At 33.4% G+C, this 26,183-nt stretch overlaps 1 protein-coding gene across 1 annotated transcript; it reads right to left on the minus strand.

Moving 5' to 3' along the window:
- Positions 1-2,970: 2,970 nt before the first annotated feature.
- Positions 2,971-23,674, minus strand: LOC143224229 (uncharacterized). The gene is made up of 3 exons (XM_076452650.1): positions 23,469-23,674; positions 5,572-5,672; positions 2,971-3,406 (listed from the first exon to the last, which is right to left on the minus strand). The coding sequence occupies exons 1-3, from the start codon at positions 23,544-23,546 to the stop codon at positions 3,283-3,285; spliced, it is 303 nt and encodes a 100-aa protein (XP_076308765.1). The 5' UTR covers positions 23,547-23,674; the 3' UTR covers positions 2,971-3,282.
- Between the last annotated feature and the right edge of the window lie 2,509 nt (positions 23,675-26,183).

The following is a 26,183-nucleotide window of genomic DNA, read 5'->3' on the forward strand; positions in this document are numbered from 1 at the left end:
GCAGACATGTAACTAGTCTGAACTATTGACCGAGGGAACACAGCCATGATAGACATTTTACTAGCTCTTGAGAATTTAATTTTAAAAGAACTATTTTAAAAGTCTATTTCTTTGTATCATAACCTTGTCAATGTACAGGGTGTCCATAAATTATCACCCCATTATACGCCCTTATAAATTCTCTATTATATGAGCTATCTTAAATCGGTTTGCGACAATTAATAACACAAATGAAGAAATTTTTGTTTTATTTAAGTAAACTATCACAGATCAGTCAATAATACAATAAACCAGAATTCAGTAAACTTCCACACAAGCCCCATTGGTAGCATGTAGAAAAATCAAGGCGGTAGATGATTTCGTTCCTAACACTAAGAAGCATGTTTTCCATGGGTTCTCCGATATAAAGAAAACAATATTTTGAGTTGTGTTATTAATTACTTCAAACTCTTTTAAGTTAACTCATATAATAAAGAATTTATAAAGGCCTATAACGGGGTGAATAATTTATGGACACCCTGTATTATTGATTACTGTATGGCATGGAAATAGTTTAAATGCATCGTTAGCTTTGTCCTTTTCAAGAAAGAATAGCAAAATTATTGTGAATCTAACTAACTGGTGACCAGAAAGACTTCCATTAATGATTTGTATCTAAATACATAATCTTAATAATAATTTTGAATTAAGTATATTAATTCGGGTCTTTCGGGGTTTTCAATATTTTTTTATGTTTGAAGTTTTATTTTTTTAATTCATCTCTTAAGCTAAATCAATCTAGGAATTAGAAACTTCCGTACAACGGTGATCTGTCAATTATCAAATAAAGTCAGTATATTGTTTGTAATATTTAGTGGAATATTTTTTTTTTAATTTCGCGTAAACCTACTCAAGAGCTATCTGCGGTAGCCATCCCTAATTTAGCAGTGTAAGACTAGAGGGAAGGCAGCTAGTCATCACCACCCACCGCCAACTCTTGGGCTACTATTTTGGGATTTACCGTAACATTATAACACCCCCATGGCTGAAATGGAGAGCATATTTGGTGCGACCGGGATTCGAACCCGCGAATTTAGTGGAATGAGTTTTATGAATATTTTATCCTGGTTCTGATATGATATTTTTAGGCTTCATACTTACCCCTTCATCAATTTCTCATGGTAAACACACTACCTGAAAATAATATCTTGTTGTTTTATTGGACTTGATCTGCGAAAAGTCACATATTTACGCTATCATTATCCGCAAAATGCTAACTATTACATACTTTCAATAATATTGTACGGAAACGTTACACGTGGGCAATATTTAGATAGATTTTTTGTTTGAAGTTAAGCTCAAAACTACACAGTGGGCTATCTGTGCTCTGCCCATCACTGGTAAAGAAACCAGGTTACTAGCGTTGCAAGTCCGCAAATATGCTGCTGTGCCCACTGGGAGGCATTTAGATAGAACGAATGGTTTCCTATAAAGCTCAACAACTGTAGGGCTTAAAGCAGTTAAGAACGATATATTGCTTGTGGCATATTGAAAAAAAAATATATATAAGCTCAAGAAGTCATATTGCACAGCATAGAACATTTTCGTTTGTAAATATTCTGTTGTCTTCAGTTAATGCAAGGATTAATTATTTATTGCTTGAATTCTTCAGGTTAATATAAGAAACAGTCAAGTTATATCTTGTTACCATAAGTTAGTATGATGGATATAATATATGTATCTAGAGATTGAATGATTTATGATAATATGAAAAGTACTTTTGAGGACGACGTAAGCCACGTATTTTGTTAAACATTTAGTCAAATGTCAAGTTAGTCAATATTAATTTTAAGCATTAAAACGTTGTATTTATTATTGAACAAATTAACAGTGAATTGAGATTATAAACTAGTTACTTGATCACAGCAAAAATACAGGAGTAATGTTGTGTCAGAAAATATTTTAATCGTGAACAACTTTCAATATGCCGTATTTACAAGCTGGAAGAACCATCCCTTGAAGGCAGCATGTAGAACTATCTACCCCTTGTAGCAAGTTTTAGTACTATTCACTTCTAGTAGCTTCCTGGTGGGTCATCTGGAAGACTGAGGTATTATGACCCTAAGAATCTGGTTTTTATATCTACGGCAGACAGATCACAGTTAGTCTATTGTGCAAGTTTGTACTTAACAACAAACAAACAAACAAACCACCACCAGTGAGAAATATTTGAACCATTCGCCTCTTATTAGCATACTTTAGAAGTGTCTGTCTCCAGTAGTACTGTGCATAACTATTCTCATGTATTCTACTACTATTGCATACCATTATTTTACTTGTCTTACTTCATTAAATTTACCTTTTTCAATTTATCAAATTGTCTTTAGGTTTAATTTCTCGCATCATTAAATAAATTTGGGACCTTAATTTACAACACACGTAGTATTGTGCGAAATAGAAATTGAAACTTTATTAATCACTAACTCGTGAAACAAATTAGAATGCTGCACAGAAAAGAAATAAAAAGTAATGCAGATAAGCTATGGCCACGACTTCTTCTTATAAGCTAATTATTTGTGTATATATCCTTGTGAAGCATTATTGTTTGTTTTTCTTAGAACTTTTGTAGGAATAAGTAGGAATAAGGAATAAGTTACATTTTTCATGAGAAAATTAATTCTGACTTGATTTTTGACAACACAAGAAACGTTGTAACTTTACTAAAATAACAAGTTATTTTTAAGTGTTGGTTGAAATAAAAATGTCCTACTTTTGTGTACAGGAACATATATTTTCGTGCTTCGTCTGTATATGAATATATATCTACGTTTTGCTCTGTATAAATCTCAAAAAACTCAAAATTAAACACATTTAACACAATGTTGTTATTCAATTAAACACATTTAACACAATGTTGTTATTCAGATTATTCTAGATAAGGTAATATTTTATAACAAGTGTATAAAATTAAAAGTCACCACAATCGTTCAGTTATTTCTGTAATGCTTTAATGAAATTAGAAGTAAATGTCACATGATATCGCATGCCAATCTTACAATAATAAATACTTGCCAGTGGAACAAATAATGAATAAAGAAAATTGAAACTAAAATGAAAATAAACATAAATATACAAACAAGGAATAAATTCATTATATACAACGATATATTATGCTACATAATATATAAGTAAAGAACGTTAGATTAAAACTCAGAACAACAGGATCACAACTAAATTTCTTCCAAAGGAATCATCTTTTTGTGTTCTTGTTTTTTCGTATCTTTGGGTTTAAACGTTAGGTTACTATTCGTATTCTGGCCATACGTGTTCAGCAGGTCTTGAGTAAGGACGACAATGGTAGACGAAAGAATAAATAATCAATGCATCATTTGTCCTCACGCATCGTGTTCCACTCGGACAGAAGCATCTGTGGAAGATACAAAAAGAAAAGTCTATAGTTCAGAAAAACATATAAACATAAATTAAATAATGAATTCAAATTTTGTATTTTGTGAAAAGCGAGTATGAATAATAAAAACACATTTCAAAAACTGGGTGTCTAGACTGTGTACTATACACATTATACCAAAACTTATTGATATTTTCATTTTAATAATTTAAATAGATTACCGTTCAGGAAGCATATTATATTTGAATTAGAATATTGTAAGATGTTAACCAAATTCTATCCCTTACCAACAAGTAAAACAACATTCTAGAAGTTCAAAATACCCAGTTGTTACCAATAGCAAAGCTTTGGAATTTTTTATATCTTTGTTTTTATTGCCCTTTTTGTAAATTAACCTGCATTATAATATATCAGCAAAAGGTAGTAATTTAGTTGTCATTAGAGATCATAATTAAAAATATTAAACTATTCCACATTGTCTTGCGTTTCTTTCTGGAAGAAGCTAAGTTTACAATAAGTGAGATTTGATAAATAATAAATTTATAACATAACCTATTATTAGAGTAGTCATTGTTACCTCAACAAATGTTTTGTATAAGCCTTAAGAATTCGATATATATGCACTGTGCGATGGTCAGGGGAATTTTGTATGAAGAGGAACCAAAGAGTGGCTATAGAGGTGCTTTCTTTCAACACCCAACTCTAAATGTCCTTCTAGAGTGTTTCACGTGATTAATTAATAGACGGTGCTTGACCACAAAAGTGTCTTATAAGCCGAAATTAAAATGTCACAAGCTCATAATGGTTGTTGGAGTAGAAACTTCAACTGAGCTTATATGTATTATTTCAAAAGTGGCGGCCATTTTTTCATTGGATTCCTCCATAGAAAGTTCTAGCTTAGTTCCTTAGGTATATATAAGAAGTTTGTCAGCCACCCCACCACACTTTGATTATATTGAGTTACATAAAAAATTAATAAAGTTCTTTTTCGTATAAGACCGTGGCACCATCTATAAATGTAGTTAACGGTAACCTATGTCAAATATAGTGCATGCTAAATAACTGTAATAATGACATAGAATGGTTCTGAATCCTCAATAACATTACGCTACTTGCAAATTATCACCCTGCAAAGTTTTATTGAAATTGGCTCAGCGACCAATAAGCAGTTAAATTACGGACAAACAGACGGACACGCATCTATCTTTTGCACTTTATATTTATAAAGATAACCATATAATTAAAAATTATAATAATGAAATAGGGAATTTCGTATATTTTTTGCTGTTATGGATGATTGAAATTCTAAAATGTGCCATCCTAATTTAAAACTATATTTAAAAATAGAGTGTCAACAGAGACATTTTAGCACATGATTCAATAAAATACGCAACTAAAAAAGTATATCAATCTAACCGCTTCACCAGGGCCCGGCACGGCCAGGTGGGTTAAGGCGTTCGACTCGTAATCTGAGGTTCGCGGGTTTGAATCCCGGTCGCACCAAACATGCTCGCCCTGGGGGCGTTATAATGTGACGGTCATTTCCATTATTCGTTGGTAAAATAGTAGCCCAAGAATTGGCGGTGGGTAGTGACGACTAGCTGCCTTCCCTCTAGTCTTACACTGCTAAATTTGGGACGGCTTGCGCTGATAGCCCTCGAGTAGCTTTGCGCGATATTCAAAACAAACAAACAAACCGCTTCACCTTTCTAATTTTATTAAAAGCCCAAGAGGACAATTACCTTAAATTTATTAACTAAGTTTACAAGTTTATGCCATTAGTACGTATCATACAAATATTAAAAGGTAAGACTGTCTAAAGAGAATTACAACGCTAAAATCAGGGGTTCGACTACCCTCTGTGGGCTCCGCGGATAGCCCGATGTGGCTTTGCTATAAGAAAAACACAAACATACACTCTAAAGAGAATTATAAAAACAATAGCATACAAAATAACTGGATAAGCTGTGGGTAAACACTGAGTTTCTGCAAGGTGTAACCCTAAAATATAAACATGTTTATTTATTTTCACCTAACTTTAATTTGAATTTCACTTCATACTTTATTTCATTATTTTATTAAATTTTGTTAGAATTCGTTACTGTGTCTCTAAAGTGTTTATGAACAGCTATTGAAATGACCAGTAGTGACTACAATACATAAACACATCTTGAAACACTTACGGACTTCTCATGTACTGCTGCACTAAGCGGCTGTCGTGGGAGTAGACTCCCCATCCACATGGCGTTGTTCGACTACAGATATGCTTCTGTTCAGGACTTCGCTAAAATTTATAGAAAAGTCAAGTAATCAAATATTATTTAAGAATTAAATAAATAGAAATTAAGTTAACGTATTCGAAATTCATCAATAGTTAATTAGTTTGAGATAGAAAATTAAACGTTATTTAAGTTTAATTAAAAAACAAAGACTATCATAGGACATGAAATAACTCTACCTCTTTCGTTCTACATCAGAACACATGCGCAGTGACAAAAGATTGGAAAAACAGATAAAAAAGAATAAGAAGAAAACCGTCCAAGGTTGGGAAGGAAATTATCACTTTTGTTAGCCCCCTCACCCGTGACACATCGGTATATCTGTAGACTAATAACTCTAGAAACCAGGTTTCGATACCCGTGGTGGGCAGAGCATTGTGGAGTTTTGTGCTTGTACCACAAACAGACACTTTAGTTGGACTTAACTATTTCCGTTGTTTGACCATCTTAAAAAGTCTACATAGATCTGAATACCTTGTTATGCATACGTATAGCGTTCTTACTGGCTTTAAGACACTATAAATCCAACTTAACATTGGAATCTGATGAGCGGTAATATCTGGCAGATAACAAATAGGATGTAATTTAATCCAAAATGTTATTTTTACACATGGGTGACCAGAACTTAATAAAGAACTTATAAGCATGTGATGGAAAACATTTACACTTTATCGTCCTTTTTGTAGTATGTTTCACTTTTACAGTTTTGCCTGTGACTCAGAGCTGCAGACAAACTAATCTAATGTCCTTAAATGTAAAATATTATTCAAGGTATATTGCATCTGTAAAGGTGGTTCTAGGGTTATGTCCAACATTACTGAGGTGAATTGATCAAGAAACAAGAGTTTAACAGAGTGTTTTCAGGGAACTGAAGCACTTTGATCTACAGGTAAATAAAAAAAACTAGTTACGTAAATAACAATGAAACAAAGCTAAATTATTATAACTACTTTTTCTTCATAGGGTTGGTTGCTTGTAAATGCTATCAGATGATGGACAAATTGACTCATCCATAATATTTGCATCTTGCTGAATTAGTTTTGTATGAGCTTTAATACAAGGTCCCAAAATTTGATTATTTGGCTAAATTGATATAATTTCTGTATCTAGTCAATAAGAAAGAGCCAAACAACATTTGCGCATCTCTGTCCTTCTACCAGACTACCAGTTCAATAAACCAGAGATAACAGACTTCATGGTTGCGTTTACTAACAGTTCGTGGCTGGACATACAGATTTCACTATTCTAAACAGCCATCCATTTTAGGACTTTTTCAGAAAATAAAATTGAATGTTTGTTTTTGAATCTCGCGCAAAGCTACACGAGGGCCACCTGCGCTAGCCGTCCCTAATTTAGTGGTGTAAGACTAGAGGGAAGGCAGCTAGTCATCACCACCCACCGCCAACTCTTGGGCTACTCTTTTACCAACGAATAGTGAAACTGATCGTCACATTATAACGCCCCCACGGCTGAAAGGGCGAGAACGTTTGGTGCAATGGGGATTCGAACCCGCGATCCTCAGATTACGAGGCCAACGCCTTAACCCACCTGGCCATGCCGGCCCGAAATCCTTAGAAATTGTTTCCAGAAAAGGTCTTGTTGAAAATGTAGCTTAAACAGATGCATTGTAATAACAAAATATGTAAAAATTCAACGAAAACAGTAATATAAGTGTATTACATACATATCTACCTACACTAATTTAATACAGGTTATTGAAGATGATACTGAAGATCCATTAAATTAAAATATGGTGAGCAAACAATGACAAGTTAAGCACTAACGTAATTCAATAATGTGTATTGAATAGGAAACATACAATGCATTTAATCTGTTTTAGAGTTTCGGGCAAAGCTACGTCTGGGCTAGCTGCATATAGCCGTTCGCAATTTACAGATTAAAGATAAGGGAACTAGTTAATCCACAGTATCCACAGATATTTCTAGGGGCTGCTCGTATCTACCGAATAGTAGGATTTGAGCTTTACTTTTACAGCGCTTCTACAGACTCGAAGTACGTAGCGCATAAACGCGGTAACTGGACACAAATTTAAACCCTTTTATTTACATTCTAAGAACGTTAATCTTTGGTCGGCACCCGGTCCGTTCAGAAATAATTCTAGTTATAATACAACTTTACAATTAACAGAAAGAAGTAGATAAAGATATTTTAAAGTTTCATAGTCATATAAAACCCAACTTAACCTACATCAATTTAAAAGCTTCTACAACACAAGTGAGACCAAGAAATGAGATAGAAATACTACAACTTGACTTTTGAATGACAAAGGCAGGTCGACAAAATTACTTAGAGTAATATTTTGATACGTGTAAGACAAAAATAAGCTTTACTAACAGCATGTTGAATATAGAAATAAACATGGAGTCAGTTTAAAATCTTTAAAGTTATTAACTAATCTGATTACCCCATACAAATTATTGATAAATAGAAGGCATCTAATGAAATATTCAGTTATCAGCTAAAGTTATTGCCCAATACAAATTATTGCTAAATGGTAGATATCTAATCGAATCTTCGAAATGATTAACTAATCTGATTGTCCCATACAAATTATTGTTAATTGGAAGACACCTAATCGAATCTTCAAAGTTCTTAACTAATCTGATTGTCCCACACAAATTATTGTTAAATGGAAGACAAATCATCGAATCTTCGAAGTTCTTAACTAATCTGATTGCCCCATAGAAATTATTGAAACTCTTGAGAGGTATAAAATTTTAATTTGTACATTCAGTTTCTGAATATCCATCATTACACAGAAGAAAGTGCTTATTTTGTAGATGTATTTTAAACGAAAAATGTTATACAAAAACATTATATACAATGCAGTTCGAATTATGAATCTTAAAATATTCCTAGTTTCAAGGAATAATTAAGTTACACGTTGTAAGCAACATTCTAGCAAGACACATTACCAACTACCATACTTGATGTATATATATTGTGTAATCATTATTTTATTATTAGAGTTTTCGTTTATATCAATTTTCAGATAAAATGCTTCTCTTTAGAGTGGTTTTTGACAATACTTTCACAACTCTGTATACACCGTTTCTTAATTTTATAAGTTATTGTGTTTGATGTGAATTCGGTCGCATTCCTGAGATCGTGATGAAACAATAGAAGTGACACGTTGAACATTAAAATGTTTTCACACATTTTTTATCGTTTAAAATACAGAATGAAGATGTCTCAAGAATTAAAATGGTAGCCAGGAGTGTGTCTACATATACACTCACTTTAATAACTCACTGGGGTTACAATCGAGTATTCTTACTCAAGGTTGAGTAAGTACGTACTTACTCTCAACAGGTTTAGAGTAAATACATATTGGGCTTTCATCTGTGTCCATCTCGGGGAATCGAAACTGAATTCTTCACTCGCCCACCAAGAGACTGTGCTCGTAATACTATCAAGTTTTATTAGCATAACACGATACTACTTTTGTCTGTAATATAAGTATTCTGATTTATATATTAAGAAATTATTTCCTACTTGAATTGTTTTGTATTTATGTAAAAGTAAAACACATTTATTGGTAAGATATGTATTGTTATATTTAATGTGACTGTCTTCTCAACTAAATGTTAAGTGTAATATTAACAAGTTACAGACGTATATTGATTATTTTGTCAGAAAAAATATACAGCTGTGGGCCATATACGTAGTCCCCCGGTAGTACAGCGGTATGTCTCCGGATTTACAACGCTACAATCAGCGGTTCGATTCCCGTCGGTGGGCTGAGCAGATAGCCCTTTGTGGCTGCGCTATATGAAAACACGCACACAAACGCGATATATGTAATGTAATAACCATTAGTAATAATAATAGCAGGTTAAAGTATTTCAATAGTAATAATATATATACATATTATACACCAGACTGCACAACCATTTATATTAACAATGCAGTTATCGAAGGTTCAACCAAAGCCTATTTAATATCATAATTCTCTCCACAAGCAACTGTATAAAGAAACCCATAACGAGATAACTAATACGTTATATTAGTCTAGGGTTTGTTGACTCGGAGATAAATTCACTTACTACATCCATAGAAAGCTATATATCTAATGTGTGTTTGTGTTATAGTAGCATAGCAATAACAAGACGTTGTAATAGGCGAACAATCTGTACGGCGTTTTAATTGTTCCGTAGACGTAAGGTCGTTACAATCAAACAGGAAGTTCAGTGTCTTCTGGTCTGGTGATGGTGATTAGTGGCTGGGAATAATACTGATGAAATTAGTAAAGGTACCGCTTACAAAAGAACTGCAGGAAATAATTGTCTTATAAATCAGGAAGGCCTGCAATGAATAAGCTGACATAATTACTTGAAACATCTAAGAAAGCTTTGCAATAACGATAAAAAAAAACATTAGTTGAAATCCTGCTGTAGATTTCATTCTATTCAAAAAGCAGTAATTTCAATAAGTCAGTAAAACAACTGGAAATTGTGTTTTGTTCCTATCTTACCTTATAATGACTTCACTCGCTATTGGTGATTGCTATTTTACTTAGTCGTTTTCCTTTCTATCTCGAAAAACATTGTAATTACTTCCTTGTGTAATTACTTTAAAGTTTATTTTCATTTTCTGCACAACACAAGCAATTTCAAGTTCAGGCCGTTACTGTTCTTTTATTATCTAATCAACCGTTTACATTGAAAATTACGTTCATGACGTCCGCTTTGTTAGCGTAGCATTATATAAAGCATTATTTAACTTCCATGTATGTACATAGAACAAATTTTACACTTCATTTGGCTGAAAGTTAAGGTCAGGTTTTCGAAGTCGATAGAGCATTAACTGAAAGTTTTATAATATATAATATTTGTGCTTTGTGAAGATTCGATGTTACGTGGAAGCATCTATTTTTAAATAGATGTGTAAAATATTTTAGAACCTCCTGATATTTGTTATGGAAATTAAGTATTTTGATGTTTGATGTTTGTTTTTTGTTAAGCACAAACCTAAATAATGGGTTATCTGTGCCGTGTCAACCGTAATGATGTAGCCTCAAATTGTAACTTTATAAGCTCTCGAGTGTTTAATCACGTTGGGTCTGGCATGACCAGGTAGCTCGAGTACTCGACTTGTAATTTGAAAGTCGCGGATTCGAATCCCTGTCACAACAAACATGTTCGCTCTTTCAGCAGTGGGGGTGCTATAATGTCACAGTCAATCCCGTTATTCGTTGGTAAAAGAGTAGCCCAATAGTTGGGGGGGGGTGATGACTAGCAGCTTTCCCTCTAGTTTTACACTGCTAAATTAGGAATGGCTAGGAAAGATAGCCCTCGTGTAGCTTTGCGCGAAATTCATAAACAAATAAACAAACAAATCACGTTGAATTTGTATTTCTCTACACATAACAGGTTAAACTTGATAGTTCACTCTTTACATTTCCATATTTAAACGTGTGATCTTGACATTTACACTTTTAATATCTAAAGTACAGTAATTTACAAAGTTTCATAACTGTGGTTTTCCACAAAAAGAATAAGTGACCTGATGGTTTGACCATCATTCATGTCACTTAGATAATTATCTACCTGAATTTTGAAATAAACTCGCAACTATAAAAAGCATTAAATTACAACATTTTAAAGAGAACAGTTTGTTTTTTATTTATTCATATTATAATCTGTCCATCGCAAATTCCGTTCACAACTGAAGCTGAAGACTAGCACGTTTAAGTCTCGAATTATTTTACCAAATAGGACAAAATAAGGATAATGTAAACCTTGTATATGTATTACCTATTATCATGCTGGCATACGTAATCTAAATCATTGTTCGACAAAAGGTTGTGTCTGTGTGTGTCCATCTATAAATAATGAACCGCTGAAACCCTTGTCACCAAACCTATTATGTACCCTTAGGATATCACGTGAAGAAAGAAAGTGGAATCGGTGAATGAATCTGATCTCCATTATATTGACCTTTCTGGGTTTAACGGGTACGTCAGTTAGTATAATGTAAATTAGAACAGCTGTATGTGTGTGTATATGTCTCTGTGCGTGATTTATAAATATAATTTAACACGACATAATCAAGAAAACACCATCAGCTAATGATAACAACATTTATTAATCCAAGAGCTTAACCGCGGGAAAATATGTGTTTTATAGCATTTTTAACTTAAGACTAATGCTTTGTTACATTGATTTCTCTAAGAAGCCATTAATAAACAAACTTTGACAAAAAATTCTGGTATAGTCAACGTATTACGAAAATGCTCCAATGATGTGTTATGAGAGATTTATGTCGTTAACTTGATTACTTATTTTTCTTTTGATACAGTGAGTAAATGTATTCCCTATAGCTGCAAGTAAAACTATCACACTAATTTTGCACATGATATTTTTGGTGCAAAAATGTTCAACGTGATAAAAATATCTTCCCAGTTTTATATTAAATTCTGGTTTCTGTTACATACAAAGTAGTTGTGCATTATTTATATTACCATGGAAACAATAACTTCTACATGATTTATTCAGAACATTCAGTTCAGCATTTGTTTTCGTAACCATACATTTTGTGTATGCCAAGAATTATCTTCACAATTAATGAACTTGTTCATAGTATTTAAGTATCGCTCGATCAATATTTCATAACAAAAGAGATAAAACCGCATGTTGAAACTCATTTCCTATGCAGATAAATGTCGTGAAATATATTAAGACCCCTCAAAGTGCTTTGTCATCTCCATCTGCTGTGGGTACTTTGTTTCAAAACAATTAGAAGTTTATGATTTTTTTTTTCGATAGAAGAATGTCAGTCCTTGTTCTTTGCAGAAATGTACATGAAATACTAGTCTGAACTTAGTTTTAATTTTTGTCTTTAAAATTTTGCGTCTTAAAACAAGTAAATACATAAAAAGGGTAGAGACAAGTGTTTCTATTTGGAAAATACAAGTAATAAAGGTTTACTCAGTTTCTTTATCTACTTTATTTTCGTCAGTATATTTTACACTCATCCATCTCGGAATATAAGTTTTCAAAATGTGTTGGGATTTTTCATTACGCTTATTTGTTTTGGTTATACGCAACAGTTTGAAAACAACTTCTTCCAAAACAATTATTTTAAACTACAGACATTTCAGAACTTCTCTCGCCACATTTAAGATACCTGAGACTGAAGCCAAGTAGACCTAACAGACATAAGATAAATAGTAAAGATACTTTTTTCTCTTTAGTATTAAGTTTTCTTTTTATGAGTATTCTACTGAAACATTGGAGCAAATGTATATCTACTTGAGCTATTTTTAGAGCTTTTCAGTTCTAAATGTTATACTCTACTCCAGACTAAGTTCTTGAAAGTGAGTTAAACATAAGCCTATTTTTTTAGTGCTGATAATGGAAGTATAAATTATTAAAGGTATAATTATTTATTGCTTGGAGTTCTTCTCCAGAAAAGTTTGTTTGGTTTGTTTCAATTTCGCCCAAAGCTACACGAAAGCTATCTGCGCTAGCCGTCCCTAAATTAGAGGGAAGGCAGCTAATCATCACCACCCACCGCCAACTCTTGGGCTACTTTTTACCAACAAATAGTGGGATTGACCGTAAATTATAACGCCCTCACGGCTGAAAAAACGAGCATGTTTGGTGTGACGGGGATTCTTCAAACCAGCGACCCTCAGATTACAACAATAGTGTCTTAACCACCTGGCGGACGTCTCTAGAAAAGTTTTTAATCTTTCAAAATTGAAAGAAGCTTCGCTTGCACAACTCCCCTAAGATTAACTAGTGCCCTCTCATGAAACCGCCTCTTAATGGCTAATATCCACTTCTATATTTAATTAATTTTATATATTTATGAATTTGTATGACCGAGAACTCCTTTTAGTTTTGAAAACTGCCGGATTGAACCTAGCAGATAGACTCAGGGTAGCCTGGGGGATTCCTTCTTTATAAGGGGTAGCTCATTATTCTTACTTATTTAGAGTACAAAGTAGGGATAAAAGTCATCAATAAGGTCATCTAAATATAATTAGAGTCTATGAATATGATTAAACTCGAATCCAGGATCAGTTTGCACGATCCCAGGGTCACAACTTTTTAATCCATCGTTTTCTTTTCTGTGAGACTGAACCCCCAAAATGTGGCCTTTGTTACACTCAAGTCACGTTTTATTTTCGTACCGTCGTTTCTAGTGTGAGCGTAGGCTCCATTTCACACATGTCTTTTCTAAGAGTTTTCTCCTGATATTGGACGGTAACACTGATAACGGTGAAACTGTCCAGCTTGAATGTACTTTCAGCGTGTTACAAACCATTGGTTTTCTCACTTCGATTTAGTTTTATCCTGATTTTTGGAAAAAAAAATTAGCTTTCAATTTAATTGACTGTTACTTTATATAGGGCTTTATCTGTTTTATTATTATTACAATAACTGTTGTTTGGCGCAAATAGCCACATTGCTTTTCGCCGATAAATACCAAACCAATAAAATAATCTCCTCAGAACCCAAAGACTTTCACATTTGAGACCTTTCATATCCTCATTTTGAAGATAGAGTTCGCATACGCTGAACCTGACCTTTCCTGATCCCAAACATTGCCTGAATCACAATCAACATGATGTTAAAAACAATATAACAAAGTCAAACTTGGCATATATATTGGGATTCTAACGTTTTGTGTTTTCGGGTACAGATGTCCCCTTTGAAGATAACAGTATAACTAATTTGGAATGAATTAAGAACTTCATCTGTACTTTGGGACCTGTGTGAGTCATGAGAGGGCTTTGAACCTGGCGTTAGAGTTCGGGTATTTTAGACTAGTGCTTTATAATTTAAACTATTTTTCTGAATTTATGTATAGAAAGTATTCTATTTAAGCCTATTTAGAGGTACTTTGTAGTTGAAATATGATATTTATAGGTTGACTTGAAAAGCTTATTTTTATTACATTAAACATGATTACTCTATTCAGATGTATTGACTTTAGTTTTTCTTACAAACATTACAGTAATATTTGTCGATCTAGAAGATATATGAGCTGCAAATTATAAAAGTCAAGTGACTTTATTGCATAAAAGAACATCGAATGAATCTATTCAACATCATAATTGAGTTCGAGCTTTAAACCACTAATCTGTTTCACTTGTACGACCCTAAGGTATGTTAATTAACAAAAGACGTTACTCAAATTTGTTAAGAAGTTATAAATACGTAATAAGTGATATATTTTATATACAAAGAAAGGTAAGGCAAAGAGCAGGTCCTTGTTTGTTTGTTTCGGATGTAAGGTAAAGCTTTGTTTGGTTCGGTTTGTTTTGAATTTCGCGCAAAGCTACTCGATAGCTAGATGCGCTAGCCGTCCCAAATCAAGCAGTGTAAGACGAGATGGAAGGAAGCTAGTCATCACCACCCACCGCCAACTCTCAGTCTACTCTTTTATCAACGAGTAGTGGGATTGACCGCACATCATAACACCCCCCGACTGAAAGGGTGAGCATGTTTAGAGTGACGGGGATTCGTACCCGCGATCCTCAAATTACGATTCGAGTGCCTTAACCACCTGGCCATGCAGGGCCCATAAATTGTGAAGTCGTGGAAAAGATAAACACAAATATAAAAAAGCGATTCATAAAGTGTCTTGTTGTGTTGTTGTTTTTAAATTCTGTTTGCTACTTGAAATAAGATTGAGTTAAATAAAATACTAAATAAAAGTTTTGTAGCGACATTATTCACATAAAATGACTTTATCGATCAAAAAAATACAGAAATCGCATAATTTGTTTGCTAATAAAATAAGTCACTGATATCTCTCGACGTATATACTGACTGATAGCAGTCAGGTTAATTACAGTGGTTGAATATGTTATTAAAGCTTCTTATTTCTGGTATGTTCATTAATAATCAAAGCATGTCGTCAATCGAGTAAATGCATTACACTCAAATTCTAATTAAATTTCAGGTAAGTTTGAAACCTGAATTCAAAAACTTAAACTATCAAACACATGAAGTGTCTTATGACGCATTCGACGATCTTCTTATTGTGAAGCAAAGTGCTTTTCTAAAGCGCTTTTTTAAGCATATTTAGGCAACGATAATAAAAGCACGCGCAAAATCTGAGTAATTTGGCATGAGATAACCGTAAGTGTTTTAAATATATTTACATTTACTTCTCTTTAATTTTGTTTTTGGATTATCGTACTCTTATTATAGTTTTGCATCGTTAGCTTGATATACGTTTTTGGGACTAATTTAATTCACTTCAGTTGATTGAACCTTGTGAGATATTATTTGGATTACGGCCGAAAACATCGTTGATAATGAAGGTTTTCAATTGATGTGCGTTAGTTGTGGGTCTTTAACCTGTTTGAATTGTATAAGCAACTAAGGACAGTTTTGTTACATAATTTAAAACGAGTGTTGTTTGGTATTTTCGTTTATGGTGTAGGATCCTTTAATTTTCATTGACTAAAAAATATACAATATTTGCACTCCAACTCAACAAAAAATTAATTATACTGAAACGAATTGTTACGAATTATTTTAGTTTCAATAAATTTCTCAAAACCGAGTCCATTTTACAAAACGTAACATGAATTAGTACTCATAAAACAAAGGATTGTTTCTACTTTATATAACTACATTATAAGGACTTGTTTCACAATAAGCTATTTAAATCACGAAAACATAAGAAGCACAGATAAAATTGATACATAAGGACTGAAAAATGTTTCTTATCTTACTTACGAGTAGTGCGTTCAATCAGTTAATTTTTTGTGACAATTGCCCATAACACGTGGGATTCAAACTATACTGTTTCTACAGTGACAATCTTTTTTTCCAACGACAACAGAAACAATAAAAACCAAATTCTCATGTTCTAAGTGTTCTGAATCTCAGCATTCTATATTGAAGGGCTTAACAACTACATGGGTAAAGAGACAAGAAAGAGCACCTTTCTAGTGTATTCAGAACCCATCAGAATTTAACCTATGCGCTGATTTTCTCTGATTAAAATGTTCTTTCATACTGAAATCAGTTAATCTTTACCTATGCACATTTTAATATATCCTGATAATTAATACAAACGTAAGTTAGGTTAAATATACAACAATACACGAAGCACAAAACTATACTGATAAGATGCGCAAATAGTTTTATTATTATTATTTTTGGTGTTGTTTTCCGTTACAGTATTAGACCTAATCGAAATCTTCTAAGTTGGCTGAACCTCAAGGGAATTCAACTGAAGAAACGATGCATTATTATTTTGATAAGTAGAAACATTTTGAGTCGATAGTTGTCGATGTTTATTATGGAATAATTTTCATTTCGAAAAAGAAAATTTCATAAAGTGATAATATTATAAAGAATATAAAATATCTCGAAAACGCTAAGATCAGGGGTTCAATTCCCTTTAGTGAATATGGTAGATGGCCAAATGTGGCTCTACTATAACAAGAGGTTGTTCTGTGTAATTCAACGAGTTAGTTCATGAGATAAATCGTAGTCCCTCCTGGTGGTAGAAAAGGTTCTGGGAGTAAAAATTCATTTGTTTTTGAATAGTTAATTTTCTGAAGTTATTGTTGTGGGTTAAAAATCAATACTTATATAATGCGTTTCAGTCATTGTGATGTGCATTCTCAAGAATTTCCAATTACATTTTTTAAATGTTTCAAGACATTCAATCTCCCCATATTGAAAACAACAAACATATGATGCCACAGCCTTATAATTGTCAACAAGGCATCTAAACTTCTTTATAACCCTCCGGTGGATCAACGGTACCCTTAGAGATTTACAACGCTAAAATCCGGAGTCTTTTATCTGGTGGTATACAATGTTCAGATAGCGTATTGTTTAGATTTGTTCTCAGGAAAATCAACGACATCCTCATATGATTTTTTGTGAGTATTTCATTTGTCAAAAAATTTATATAGATTCATTGTATTAATAACTCATTTAATTTAATACAAAATGTATTCAAACAAAACATTTTACAAAAAAAATGTTGTGTTAAAAATTGGAGCGTTTATTATTTAGTAGCGAACAGATAGAATAATCCATAGAAACTGTTTAATATATTCTCGATTGGGTACGGTCAGTTGGTTTGTCCAGCTAGTTCATTCAGCCACAGTGACATTGCTTTTATAAAACTGCTTTTATTACTTCCTACACTTCCTTTCACATTTACTAGGTATACTGCTTTTCATGCGTGGGTTGCAGCAGCTCACAGACTGGCAACTAATAGTGAACTGTAAGTCATTTCTGAAACATGAAAAGTGCCCATTGTCGCATCCTCCTACACAAGTAGATACAACAAGTTCTTTCAATGCTTGCGAGACTTCAGACATGTCCATCCTGTAATCTTAAATGATATATGCTATAATAATCAACCCATGTCACTTTGGTTTTGATACCTTTATTTTGCCTCATAATGATTTTGTACACAGTAGCTTAATAATTACTTTGTTTACTTGTAGAGGGCGATAGTAACATGTGTCAATCACTGTGACTACAGCAACTTAAATTTGAAACTTTGCATCTGGTTTCATTTGTGTTCTTTCATTGTTCGTCTATAAAGAATTTAGAGATCATCTTTCACGTCATATTTGCTGCAAAATTGCCAAGTTATGTTATATATCTTTATACCATTTCCGATGATCAATATATACATATTTACTTTGCCACAGATAACACTTGTAGAAGCTCATTTATAATAACATACTCTTCCAAGAACATCTCACACATCAATACAGATATTTCTACAAAGTGGTTCTTTGTCCTCGTTATTTTGTACTTGTTTGTATCTGTTGTTAGAAGTAACATTCTAGAAGATCTATGTGATTTTTAGGGCGCTAGACTCGCAATCTGAGGGTTACGGGTTCGTATTCCCGTCACCGAACATGCTCTCTCTTTCAGCCGTGAAGGCGTTATAAAGCGACGGCCAATTCTACTATTCGTTGAAAAACAAGTAGCCCAAGAGTTGGTGGTGGATGGTGTTGATTAGCTACCTTTTCTCTAGCCTATCAGTGATAAATTAAGGATGAATAGAGCAGACTTCGTTCGTGTAGCTTTGTGTGGAATTTAAAACAAACCAGACAAACAACCAAAAGTTCTATGTTTCATAGTATCTAGTTTGCTTGCATTTTCGTTTTCTGGAAAGAAAGCTTAGACATAGCAAAATATGCATAATATTCAAACATTAAAAGCATAGAAACGTATCATTTGATTAGTAAAAAAAATGCTAACCAAACACATTCCAAAGGAATTGTCATGCAACAATTGTCAACTAAAATATTTGAGCTGGCTTATTCATGTATGTTCATGTTTTTAGAATTATAAATTAGTAATATGAACAAAGTGAATTTTATCAATTTGTTGATAATGGTATACAATTAAAACCAAACATTATTTTGACTAGACTAACGCCTACCAATGACACAGCGGTGTGTTTGCGGACTCATACTGTTAGAAAACAAGTTTAGATACCTGTAATTGACAGAGCTCTGTGTAGTTCTGTGCGTAGCTCTCGTAAACAAACAAACTAAACTGACAATTCGCAAGATGGCTATTCTGTCTGAGAAAGAATATATTATTCGAATAATAACACTTAGAACATTTTATACCAAGACACTTGTTTACTGGTAGAGTAAAATAAAAATAGCTAAAAATAGGTAATATACCCTTTGTGGTTTAAAACAACCAGCATTCAACGGATGATGAACTAACAATAGATGAACAGGTTGTATGTCGCTGAAATATTAGATTTTTCATCTCACTCTTTCATTTGTAGGATACAGTGTACTTGTTTTTAGTTCGATCATGTAGAGATATTTTTATATAGGTATACGTGGAATAACGATGATGGCTGATTATAGAAAGATTTGGCTCCGCATGGCAATGTGGTCAGGGAACTCGACTCGTAATCTAAAGATCGCGTGTTCGAATCCCCATCACACCAAACATTCTTGCCCTTTCAGTCGTGGAGGCGTTATAATGTGACGGTAAAGGAGTAGCTCAAGAGTTGGCCGTGGGTGGTGACGACTAGATGTCTTCACTCTAGTCTTACATTACTAAATTAGGGATAACTGGCGCAGATAGCCCTTTGGTAGCTTTGCACGAAATTCAGAAACAAACAGATATAAAGATCTACTAATATTTCTTGTTTAAAATGAAGTTCATATTACCTGGAAACATTTACTTCGAATTCAGAACAAATAGTTTTCATTGTCCATCAGTAGACTAAAGAATAAATTACAGTGTCTAATGAAAGGTACTTACCTGTGGTTTATATTGGATATTATAATGATAGGTGACCTTAAACGTTTTTGATATAGTAGTTCAAAGATAAGAATGTACAATACAATTATGAAGAATTAATACTATAAGATCAAACACCAAGTACACTGGGCTTTCTCTGTATCATACAATACCTATTGATTTACAATGATATTCATTATCATGTTATGAGCTTTGAAAAACTCTTTGTCTGAATAATTAAACCTCTGAATACTTTTGAAAATGGTTAACATACACATAATCTGCTTTATATAGGTTGCTAGTTTACATCCATAAATTTATTGGTGGACCTGTTTTATCGTCCGTGTATTCCGCTGTATGCTTATGAAATTTCTTAACAGCAAATGGCAAAAATAAACAACTAATAGAAAAAGTTAGATGTTGTTTAAAATCTAATTATATCCTGGTAATGACTAGGTGGTTAACGCGTTCTATTTGTATTCCTCAGGTCATGGATTCCAATCTTGTCACTGAACGAGCATAGCCATTCAGCCAGCCGTATAATGTGACATACAATTACTACTGTTCGATTATAATAGCTCATAAGTCGACTTTGGGTAGTGTTGGCTTGTTGCCTTCCCTTCACTCTGTCACTTCAAAATTAAGAATAGTTAGCGCAAGTATTTCTTCAGTGGCTTTGCACGAAATTAAACAAAGCAAATAAGAAAACGCATGAAGACGGATAATGTACAAAACGTGATGCCATGGTCAAGGGTTCCTTTTGTTCGCTTGTTTGTCGGCGTCAATCTATATAATGAGCTCTCTGCTATCCTCATCTCTGTATCGGAACCATTTTTTAGGGAAGTGTCCCCGCAGATTTACCACTGAGACACTGGAAGGATTCGTAGCGCTAAGACGGTAATCTAGTTTACTCTTTTCAAAATAAAAGTAATATAAGTACAATTATTAAAAACAACTCAGATGAAAGAAACTTTTGAATTATTCCAAATTAAAAGAAAACTACGTTAAAGGAATTTATGTTGTCCCCCGCTAGTACAGCGGTATGTCTCCGGATTTACAACACTAAAATCAGCAGTTCGATTCCCCTCGGTGGGCTGAGCAGATAGCCATTTGTGGCTTTGCTATAAGAAAAACACACAAAGGAATTTTTGTCACATAATACATGTGTTACTAACGGGAAGTACCTATATGTACTTGAAATTACTCTTGCAATGAAAATAAGCAAAAATAAAATTTGACGAGTATATTGTTTATTGACATGATAATCATAATATCATGCTGTAAAGGCCCAGCATGGCCAGGTGGGTTAAGGCGTTCGACTCGTATTCTGAAGGTCGCAGGCTCGAATCCCCGTTACCACTAAACCTGCTCGCCCTTTCAGTCGTGAGGGCGTTATAATGTTACGGTCAATCCCATTATTTGTTGGTAGAAGAGTAGCCCAAGAGTTGGCGGTGGGTGGTGATGACTAGCTGTCTTCCCTCTAATCTTACACCGCCAAATTAGGGATGGCTAGTGTAGATAGCCCTTGAGTAGCTTTGCGCGAAATTAAAAAAACAAACAAACATAACACTGCAACCTTGAAACCCACTGTTTCAACTCTAACAGATGATAAAACATGAAATAATCTTACTTTACAACATATCTTTTTCAAAACTAGAGTGTTTCTTTTACGCAATTTTAATTTAAGTTTCCATCTCCAATATTTATTATTGAAACATGGTATTACTTTGACGTTTCACGAAATGCAATACGCTGTTTAATTTCTTACTTCACTTACCTCTCAGTTTCTATAAAATATTTATTGCTATTTCGAAAAAAACGAAAGAGACAAAAGGAAAACCTTTTTTTAACTAGATAAAGATCCAAACAGGATAATGACTTTGTCAGTTTCATTTGTAGTTTCTTTTATCTTTGTACAATAAATAGTATTTCTCTTTCACGGACGAAAATATCGTTAACGGAAAGTGTCCCGAAGTGATGAAACAATGCATTCTATTTTTTATAAGTAGAAACATAAAAAAAACGTATATTTAATTAGCTATACTGATTGCCAGGTTTCGCTCTAGGTTCGTGGTTTCCTCTACTCGGAAGTTAAAAATTAATAATTGGCAGACTTGAGTAAGATTTTGAAAAATAGTCAAACAATTATTAACATAGGAAGTGAAGTCCAATTATGAGACACTTTTCAAGTATCGTACAACACATTATAACTTCGAAAATATATCACAAACTGTTAATCATTTTGGTGATGACTTGACTCCAGCTGAGCGGATGATAGAAGACGTAGTCTAATGTAACTCTATTATCACTTTTTTGTTTTCAAATTTCACGTTTCACACTGTGTTTTACACTATGACACATAAAATAAAACTTTAGAAAAAGTGTAAGTGCAACAACTATAGAAGGAAACTGTAACAACCTCGAAACCAAGAAGTGCTGAGTACACATGGATAATGTAATATAGCACATTTCTTTAAGAATAAGTTCTGATTTCACGTGGTAATTTAATAAAGCACTTTTGTATTAACAAGAAATACTAATATCATGTAGATAATATAAAAAAATCACACATGAATTCCTTAGTTAGTAAAATTATTTATTTGAATAATCTTTCTAAAGGTTAAAAATATAAAAATAAGTATACTTAAATCAGAAACTGTAACAGTTACGTTTTAGCAATCTGGAAACTAAAACAATACAAAACTAGGAAAAGGATTTTAACTGGAAATCAGATTAAGCAATAAAGGTTTAATAATAGTATATTAAAACATATACACGTTAAAACGTTTTAAACAGAAAATTAAAATATACCAACAGATAACAACTTTTGAATAGCATATTTTTAAGTTTTACAAAGTATTACAAGTATCGTGTTTTTTTGGGGTTTTTTGTCGGGTGAAAGTGTTTTATTATATGTTCACAAATCCTATGTACACAAAACTTGATTCTCAGTATTATAATGCAATGTATTACTAATGTTAGTCTATTGAGGTGCTAACTGGAGGAGCAAAGTTCTCTCATGTTAATGTGCAAATTGTATATACAAACAATTTGTTCGGTTTTTGTGCTTTAAGTAAGAAAAGACTTTATTCAATCAGATTTGAAAAGACGCGAAAAAATCCCAATATGTTTGAAAAAATTCTTCGTTGTTTTCTCAAAGCGTCAACTCTTAACTGCAATTGCGAAGATATAAAAAACAGTGACATGATTTAGTCTAACATGATATTTGTTAGGACTGTATAGGAAGTAATGAAAAACATAACTGCTTTTTATTTGTCTTTCATAATCACAAATATTTTTGAAGATCAAGTCTTTAGTCAAGATAGCCAAAGATGATTAGAATGAAACTACAATTTGCATAATAAATCAGAATCCAGATATTGTTTATATATTACTGTGTTCTATTCTCCATAAAATAAAATAAATGTTTCATTTTTAGTGTTAAACAAGAAGAACAAGCCCGTAGAAACACAATACTGAATTTATCCTAATGACTGATCTGAGCTAAAACTTTTATTTGTGTGAACAGAGCTTATAAATAAAAACCAAATAAGTTCTCACCTTAATATAAAAGGCCGTTGAGGAGGGCCATGTGAATAGAACTGCAATAATGCAAAGCGTTACAGCCACCCGTAACATGCTTCTAGGATTGGAGAGCTATTTCGAAAGAGACCAATGCTCAAAATGCCAAGGACCTCAAGATTCGCTGAATTTATATTGTTCGGGCTAGAACCGATAACGCGATCCCTCAACTGGACAGCGTCGAGTAAGAAGCCTCCAAAGATTTTCTGTTTCTTCGGTGCGAACTAAATTACGGAAAGCGTGATCTGCTGTTACCATGGTAACTGTTGCTTAGTTTTTAGATTGCCTAAAGGCGAGCAAGAGGATGTATTTAGTTTGGGTTTAGATAACGTGGCTACTATACTACAGCGCTAGTGGTCGTGCCAGCTTTTGACTTCATGCCTTAATTAACTCTATATACAAGTAGTATATTAATGTTTACTATCACTAAGTCATCTTGACGGTAGATCGCCCTTCTTCAAACATCACATCAAAAGTTACCAATTATTAAGGTATTACGAACTTTAATGTACGATATTATGCGTAAAAATAGATAAAACTGGTAAATATTTTAATACATATTAACAAGAGAAAAACTTCTTGTAAAAATGGCCCAGTATGGCTAGGTGATTAAGGTACTCGATTCGTAATCTGACAGTTGCGGATTCGAATCCTCGTCACACCAAATATGCTCGCCCTTTCAGCCGTGGGGGTGTTATAATGTACGGTTAATCCCACTATTCGTTGGTAAAAAGAGTATCCCAAGTGTTGGCGGTGGGCGGTGATGACTAGCTGCCTTCCCTCTAGTCTTAAACTACTAAATTAGGGACGGTTAGCGCAGATAGACCTCATGTAGCTTTTGGCGAAAATTCAAAAACAAACAAATAATCTTATAAAAAATGCATATTAAACAAGTTGTCAAGTAAAGGTTCAAAAATAGGGTGTGTTTTTAATGTTTAACAAGAGCTATTAACTTCTACAGAAATATTTAGAAGAAGAAAAATTTAATTTTTGCTTGAATTAGAAATTAATTAAGAAAAAATAGGAACACATTTATATTAATGAAGTAATTTATATGCTGTACATGAATTTCACGAGCTGTTGACTATTGTTTAATCTCATGAAAACGCACCCTTAATGGAGATTTCTATGATAAAGAGTTTGTTTTCATAACACTCCTTTGAAAGAAAACGTCGCGTGGAAAAGGCTTTGTCATTCTAGTCTGATGTGCTGTATTTAAAGAGAGTGGTATAATTAGGTCTGAAAACGTGTTTATTCCTGAGATGTGTATGACTACAAGTGGTTATAAATATTCAGAAATATTATATATATTCTCTCTGTTTGCGTAATCATGAAAAATACATATCTTCACTGCTTTGCGATGTAAAGTTCATATTTGACATGAAACCTGGGTGACTTTCATATATCTCACACAACAGTTCAATGAAAATCGGAATGTATAATAGTTTAGCTGTGAGAAGGCAAAATCATTATAAAAAGCGGTGTCAACCGTCTTATCAGTTAGGTTTTATGTGAATTATGCATGTTATTATCAATCATGTAATCTGAAGTGCATTTAACTGGTCATTGAGTTTAAGTTACATAAAATGGTCTTTTAATAGAGACAATATGACTTCAATATGGAGCATTACCAATTGAAGGATACCCTGGGAGAGATGACACATGCTTGAAATTGGAGCGTCGATAAGGCTAAAAACTATCAAATACTCTTCTGAAACGGTTCTTTCCGCGATATTTATAAAGTCTGAAGTCATTTTATGAAATACGATTCGTCTCTCAAGGAATGTGTTCATCGTGGTCAAAACCAAGTTCGTTTGTTTGTTGGTTTTGAATTTCTCGCAAATATACATGAGGGCTATTTGCGCTAGCAGTCCGTAATTTAGCAGTGTAAGACTAGAGGAAAGGAAGCTAGTCATCACCACCCACCGCCAACTCTTGGGCTACTTTTTTACCAACGAATAGTGGGAGTGACCGTCACATTACAGTGCCCCCACGGTTGAAAGGGCAAGTTTGTTTGGTGCGACGGGGATTCAAACTCTCGACTTTCAGATTACGAATCGAGTGCCTTAACCACCTGGCCATGTCGGGCCGAACCAATTTCGCCAGTGTATGGCAGCACATTCAGTCATGTAATGTATTTATAGGACATTGAGTTCTTTATTAATTTATAACATTACATTTCCACCATCACAGTATATGTTACATTTCTCTCTGAAAATAGGATTGCACAAAGTATATCACCCTCAATGTCATTAACCTATTGGACACGTCTTTGGCCAACATAGATTAGTTGTTTTGTGTCTTGGTGTGAGAGTGCACTCCATTGGCATCTGGCATACACACTGGCTTTATAATGTCAGTTTTCCACTGTCTGTACACTGACATAGCATCTAGTTACAGCTGTAAACATATGGTGTTATCTTGGAGCAGACAACCAAAGATTGTGACAGACTAGTGGTGGATGATAGTATGTCTGATCAAGCTGTCTGAGCATCTGTATCGTTTCACACTGAGATTTTGACACAACTGACCGATTCACGACAATATACTTTGTTTATTTTACTTCTGTTATTCATGAGTGAAACAAAAGCCTTATTTGAAGTCATGCTGTGATAATCTTTAAACAAGATTACCAAATAAAAATTTGGTATTTAAAATCTACAGATGGCAGGAATGGATTGAAATATTTAAATG

Source organism: Tachypleus tridentatus, chromosome 8, assembly GCF_004210375.1.
Source record: "Tachypleus tridentatus isolate NWPU-2018 chromosome 8, ASM421037v1, whole genome shotgun sequence".
Classification (NCBI taxonomy): Eukaryota; Metazoa; Arthropoda; class Merostomata; order Xiphosura; family Limulidae; genus Tachypleus; species Tachypleus tridentatus.